The 6972-nt window shown below is 34.0% G+C and overlaps 1 protein-coding gene across 1 annotated transcript; it reads left to right on the top strand.

The window, feature by feature from the left end:
- The first annotated feature begins 3042 nt into the window (after nucleotides 1-3042).
- Nucleotides 3043-6333, top strand: LOC123219384 (putative disease resistance protein RGA3). Its single transcript, XM_044641329.1, has 2 exons — nucleotides 3043-6008; nucleotides 6093-6333. Exon 1 carries the CDS (start codon nucleotides 3116-3118, stop codon nucleotides 5951-5953), a length of 2838 nt encoding a protein of 945 aa, XP_044497264.1. The 5' UTR covers nucleotides 3043-3115; the 3' UTR covers nucleotides 5954-6008; nucleotides 6093-6333.
- Nucleotides 6334-6972: the final 639 nt, after the last annotated feature.

Raw genomic sequence — 6972 nt, forward strand, 5'->3', positions numbered from 1 at the left:
AACATATATATACAGGTTTAATACGACACATCGTCGATAATACATTTTTAAAAATATAACAATATCAATAATAATTTTAAAATTTTTTTATAGATCTTCTGGCTACCAATTTAAATGTAAAGTATTTAATTGACTATTAAACCTGATATAACATAATATATAATTAAAATTTAATCATCACAAAAAATTATCGAGAGAGATTAGAGATTTAAATAACAAAAAATTGATTTTTTATTTTATATAGATATAACATTATGGTAATTAATTAAAATATCAAAATCATTTTTGTACTTTAAAAATTCACAAAAAATGGAAAACATAGAAACAACAAAAATACATGTTTAATATGGAAAACGTATAAAATAAACATTTAATATGTTTTGGGTTAAAAAATTTATAACGACGTATCTAAAATGCAAATTAAATGGGAACAAGAATTAAAATAATTCACGCTTTTACTAACCAGGGATATATATGTGTTATCTTGTGATATATGGCATATGCTTTCTGCATTGACTCGCCTTTATTGATGGGGCATGTAGATAATCATTCACTCTAGTATGACCTACGAAGACTTATCTCATAATCTATGTGTGTGGTTGAGATTTTGTGAATGAATATTCACTTGACCTCACTTAGGATGTTAATTTTGAAGAAAGGTGTTGAAAAAGGACTAATTATGCTCGTTTGGGAAGAAGAAGACGACTTGTCTTCTTTTGAGAAGATGATCCTCTTCCCAAATGAGCATCGCATGGCCACTAGAGAGAGAAGAGATATTGAGGGAGACTGCCGAAGGAAGAGGAATCATTGGGAGGGACAGACTGCCTATGATTATGCTGAAGGGAATGGTCGGATATTGAAGTATAAACCCTATGGGGGAAATGTGATGTTTTAAAATTTGTCCTATGGAAGAAATTGTTAATTTTTAGGGTTTAAAAGTGGGAGGAAATGTTATAAATTTTTAGGTTATTTTTAATATTACAGGTAAAATACCTATTTTGCCCTTAAAACTAACAAACTTAACAATCCATGAGTGGATAAAAAAGTCTTTCAAAGTTAAGGGTGGAAATTTGAAAAAACAACAATCTTTGGGTGGGAATAAGTCCTTGGCCCTTTGGTTTCGTCATTTTACATCAACTCTAATGATTCTTTTATGGTGGGTGTCATTGTTGAACCAATTTTCTTTTGGCTAAAAGACTTGTTCCCACCTAAGGTTTGATGTAATTCCAAAGTCCCACCCACTAAATTTCAAAAACCTAAACAACCACTCATAAGCTATTTTTTGTTAAAAATCTCAGTTAGGATTAGGGATAAACTCATCATTTAATAAAAAAATTTTAAAAATTAAATTTTTATTAAATAATAATTTTACCCTTAACCCTAACTGAGATTTTTTACAGAAATTGGCTCATGGGTGAGTGTTTGGGTTTTTGAAAATCGATGGGTGGGGCTTTGGAATTACATCAAACCTTGGGTGGGAACAAGTCTTTTGGCCTCTCCTTTATAGTGTTTGATTGGCAATGGTATGACTACATTTTACATGGTTATCATCACATTATAATATATAACCCAAGAAATCAAGTGATTATATAGCTGAAATATCTTGGGGTGGATTCGATCTAGCTTGGGGCTAGCCTGAACTCTAATCACATCCATAATACCTAGTTCGAGCATGTTTGAATTGATACAATATCATTAGACTAAAGACTATCAACTTATTCCAAAGTGAACTATATCATTAATGAGATAAATAGTATCATGGAAGGGTATTTATTATGAAAGGATAAATGTAGTGTGATCTTTGGCCTAGGTTCAAAGGAGTCGTTGTGTGATGTTGCATGAGAGTTGTAGCTAAATACCTATGAGATGTTGCATGCACACACCCAGCACATCTACAATGTCAATCTAGCAATTGACTCATGAATTATGTGCATTAAAATGAAAACTACACTAGTAATTCCTCACATGGTCAGTCAGATGCTTTGTACATGTGCTCGCTGTAAGAACCACATACTCAAATTGCTTTTTGGCACTCTACTTATGAATTGCGTACATAAAAAGAAGGATTAATTGCATCAATGATTCTTCGTGTGGTTGCAATCTTGTTTGTTGGGCTACCAAAAAACAAGTTGTTGTGTCCTAATCTAGTGCAGAGTCAGAGTACCGTGACCTCACTCATGTTATTTATAATGTTCAGTTCTTATATTATCTTTTGCATGAGCTCAAAATTCCTATTCACTCATCTCCCCTTCTGTTATGTGACAATCACTTTGCTCCCCACATAGCCACTAATTATGTTTTTCATACTTGCACCAGACATATTAACATTGATCTACACTTCATTTGTGACTAGGTTGCTCGTGGGGCTCTTCATCTTTGATATATTCCTGCAGCTTCTTAGTTTGTGGATATCTTTGCCGAGGAGTTGTCTCATGAACGCTTTATTTTCTTGTGTTTCCAATTGCAATTTTGTGAACTTTTGCTTGTGTTCCTTTTTCGATTATATTGTAAGTGTATATTTTTCAGGAAAATACAATTTATTTCACAATTCTTCAGTTTTTAGATTGCAAGTTTTTTTTTTTCTTCTTTAGATGTCTATAACATGTCTCTGAATGATATTAAAATTATTAGTAACACATTGATGTGCTTTCACACACTTGGAAAGGATAAATAGTATTGAATAATTACACAAAATGATTTGCAAGGTCTTGAAGTTTTCTGTTTTAACGATAAAATGACCCCTTGAAGTTTGTCAATGACTGATAAAGCAACACCAGATTGATCTTTACACATTTGAGATTAACAGGAATTTACAAAGCAAAGCAAATGGCAATTTGTTCGTTGAATGAGATAGGAAACATGACTTTCATCTGACAAATAAAAATATATATATATATATATATATATATATATATATATATATATATATATATATATATATATTATAATTTTTTTGTTGACATTTTGAAGAGTAGTTGACGCGTGGACCGTGGACTGTAGAGTATTACCCAACACAAAGCTCCATGTAGTGTATAAGCAGCAGCTTGTTCATAAAACTAGTATTCCAGTTTCTCTTCCTGTGAAAATTATTCAATATTATTTACCATCTCTGAGTATGGCTGAGGCAATTGTTAATCTTGCCTTGAGGCAGCTGCTTCAAAAGATAGAGAAACAGGTGAGGCTAGTTGGTGATGCCAAAAAGCAAGTGAAAAAACTTCGGAGCAATCTTGAAGCCATTCAAGCTGTGTTACTTGATGCAGAGGAGAGGCAAGTGAAGGACAAAGCTGTGAGACGTTGGTTAGATCAGCTCAAAGACACATCCTACGACATGGAAGATGTGTTGGATGAGTGGAACACTGAGATCATGAAGTTGCAGATTGAAGGAGATCTTGAAGATGCTCCTGCTCCTAAGCAGAAGGTACCTTCCCTCTTCCTCTGTCCTTGCTTTGGTATCAAACAATTTGTTTTACACCTTGAAATAGCACAAAGGATAAAAGCATTAAATGAAAAATTAGATATTATTGCTGAAGAAAAAGATAGATACAATTTCAAGGAAATGAAGTGTACTGAAGCATCCGAACGAGTTCGAAGTACGTCTTTAGTTGATGTGGCTGAAATATATGGTCGAGAATTTGAGAAGAATTCTTTAGTGAGTAAGTTGTTAGACGAGAGAAATGAAGAACAAAAAGACCTTCATGTCATCTCACTGGTAGGGATGGGAGGAATTGGGAAAACAACTCTTGCTCAATTAGCTTACAATAATGACAAGGTCATGAGTCATTTTGACACAAGAATATGGGTGTGTGTATCAGATCCTTTTGATGAGTTTAGAGTTGTCAAAGCAATCATTGAAGGATTGAAATGTAATACGCATAATTTATTTGAATTGGAGTCCCTTTTGCAATGTATTCATCAATCTATTAAGGGCAAGAAATTTCTTCTCGTTTTAGATGATGTGTGGTCAGAAGATTACGACAATTGGAAACGATTTTATCATTGTCTAAAGAATGGCTCCCATGGTAGTAAAGTTTTGATTACAACAAGAAAGAATACAGTTGCATCTATTATGGAGTCAATTGATCCTATTATTATAAAGGAATTATCTGAGGAGGAATGTTGGTTGTTGTTTAGTCGGTTGACATTTTTTGATAGGCCTTCTAATGAGTGTGAAAAATTACAGAAAATTGGAAGAGAAATTGTTGCGAAGTGCAAGGGCTTGCCGCTTGCTGCGAAAACCATTGGCAGCCTCTTAAGATTTAAGAGAACCAGAGATGAATGGCAACGTATTTTAGATAGTGAAATTTGGAAGCTAGAAGAGATTGAGAAAGGTATTTACTCACCTTTGATGTTAAGTTATAATGATTTGCCATCCATGATAAGACAGTGTTTTTCATATTGTGCTATCTTCCCAAAAGATCATGATATAGATAAAGATCAATTGATCAAATTATGGATGGCTCAAGGTTATCTTGGGTTGGAAAAAGATACAGAGATGGAGATAATAGGTCAAGAGTATTTTGATCATTTAGCATCACGATCATTCTTCCAAGAGTTTCGAAAAGACAAAGATGAGAATATTATAAGATGCAAGATGCATGATATAGTTCATGACTTCGCTCAGTTTCTCAGTAAGAACGAACATTTTACCATGGAAATCAAAGGGGGCAGGGAAGAGCTAGTCTTAAACACTTCCAATGAGAAAGCTCGACATTTGATGTTAATGCCTAACCAAGAGGCTACATTTCCCATCTCCATTTGTAGCCTCAAAAGTTTGCGGAGTCTCTTAATTGGTCGGGGAGGTTTTAAGTATTTGGTGCCTAATGATGTTCTAGCAAATCTCTTTGGTGAATTGACATGTTTAAGGGCATTAGACATAAGTGCAGGATTTGGAAGAGAGAACTTGATTACAATGATTCCAACAGAGATTAAAAAACTGCTACATTTGAAATATCTGAATTTGTCTCATCAGAAAGTGGAAAAACTTCCAGAGAGTATATGTGAGTTATACAATCTGCAAACTTTAGATATATCTTCATGTGCAAAGCTTAAAGAACTGCCTCAAGGGATGGGGAAGTTGATAAACTTGCGGCATTTGCTTAATCTTGGAACTTTATCATTAAGTTACATGCCCAAGGCAATTGAGAAATTAACTTGTCTCCGAACATTGACTAAATTCTTCGAAAATAGCTGCAGCAGTGATGGTAGTAAAGCATGTAGTACTCTTGCATGCTTGAAAGATTTGAAATATTTAAGAGGAGCGCTTGTAATTATGGGACTAGGAAATGTGACCAATGTGAGTGAGGTTAAGAGAACGCAAATTCTCGGCAATAAGAAAAACCTCTTCTATTTAACGCTTAGTTTCGATAAAGATGGAGAAGGAGAGAGGGAAAATGATGATGATGAGTTACTTCTTAAGGCGTTGCAGCTGCATCCAAATTTAGAGAAATTAGATGTAGCATATTACAGAGGCAGCACTTTTTATTCTGATTGGGTCATGTCTTTAACTGGGCTGAGGGAATTGATTCTTTTCAGCTGCAGAAATTGTATGCATTTGTCTACTTTGGGAAAATTGCCATCACTTGAATCACTAATCATACAGGATACGAGTGTGAAAAAACTAGTTACGGGAATTGAAAGCGATGGTGCATTTTCATCATCTACATCAGTCATTCTCTTTCCCAAGTTGAAAGTTGTTGAATTCTGGCGATTTTTTGAATGCGAAGAGTGGGATTACGGGAATACAATCTTGCCATGCCTTGCTTTTTTGTCAATCAATTACTGTGGAAAATTACGTGCACTACCAGATGGCCTTCTCCAAGGGGCGAAAAATCTACAACATTTGTCAATTATTCAAAGTTATCTTTTGGAAGAACGTTACAGAAAGAGAACAGGAGAGGACTGGCAAAAGATCTCCCACGTTCCCAACATCAAATTCACTGGTGCATTTATGTAAGGAGGCCCACTCCGTTGAGTTATTTTTTGGAATAACCAACCATCAATCCACAAAGGTAATTTCTTCGCATTCTCTAATTTTAAAGTAAGTTTATTGTTTGGAATGAGCAGAACCTATCTTTGACAATGTTTAATTGCAGGACATCTGCAGAAATATTGACCATAATGTTGAAGTTTGTAATTTATGCTGAAAGGAACAGAGGAGATAAATTTATGCTAGTTGCAGTGTTTTGCTGAAAGAAACAGAGGAGATAGCCAATAATTCGGGTTTCGCATGTACTTAATATTACTGTTTCAGGGTTTTCTTCTTCGTGTATTTGCATATTACCTAAAGTGAAAATGTTTATTATGGTTATGTCAATAACCATAATTGTATTTATTTCAACAACTTTTTATTCCTATTAAATAAAAAATGTTTATTATGGTTATGTCAATAATCATAATTGTTTTAAAGTGAAAATTACTCAATTCAACATAGAAAAAGACTAAAACCAAAAATAATTTAATTTTAAGAATTAAAAAAATACCAACATTTATTATTATAATATCACATTTGCAACTTGAATGAAAATGAGTAACTATGTTAGGGCATTGGTTCTTGATATTGACATGTGAGCAAGAAATTTAGGCTCATTGGTTCTTGATACATATGCCAATATCTAGTTTACCATTATTTTTGTTGAAATTACGAAAATTACTTGAACTAATTTTTTACTTTGTTTGACCTTTTCTCATAGTTGTTAGCTGGAAACCGCATCTCCTTGCCTACTTTTCCTCTCCAAGGATGATCTCTTGTGAGGCCTTCCTCTCTCTCTCCCTCTCTCCATATCTGCTTCCTCTGTCTTGTAGTTGTTCTTTCTCCTTCTCTAATCTAGTCACCTTCAGTTGCAAAGACCTGCAAAAACCAAATATAAAAGAAAAAAGACAAATTTCGAACTTGGCATCATTGAACATCGTTGCGAAACTCCTAAACATGAATCTATCTAAGCTGGTCCTAACTAGTCGATTCGATATCATTTG

This window comes from Mangifera indica, chromosome 6 (genome assembly GCF_011075055.1).
Source record: "Mangifera indica cultivar Alphonso chromosome 6, CATAS_Mindica_2.1, whole genome shotgun sequence".
Classification (NCBI taxonomy): Eukaryota; Viridiplantae; Streptophyta; class Magnoliopsida; order Sapindales; family Anacardiaceae; genus Mangifera; species Mangifera indica.

What these genes read in the sequence shown, in the direction of transcription:
- LOC123219384 (XM_044641329.1), top strand. Translation starts at nt 3,116, where the DNA reads ATGGCTGAGGCAATTGTTAATCTTGCCTTGAGGCAGCTGCTTCAAAAG.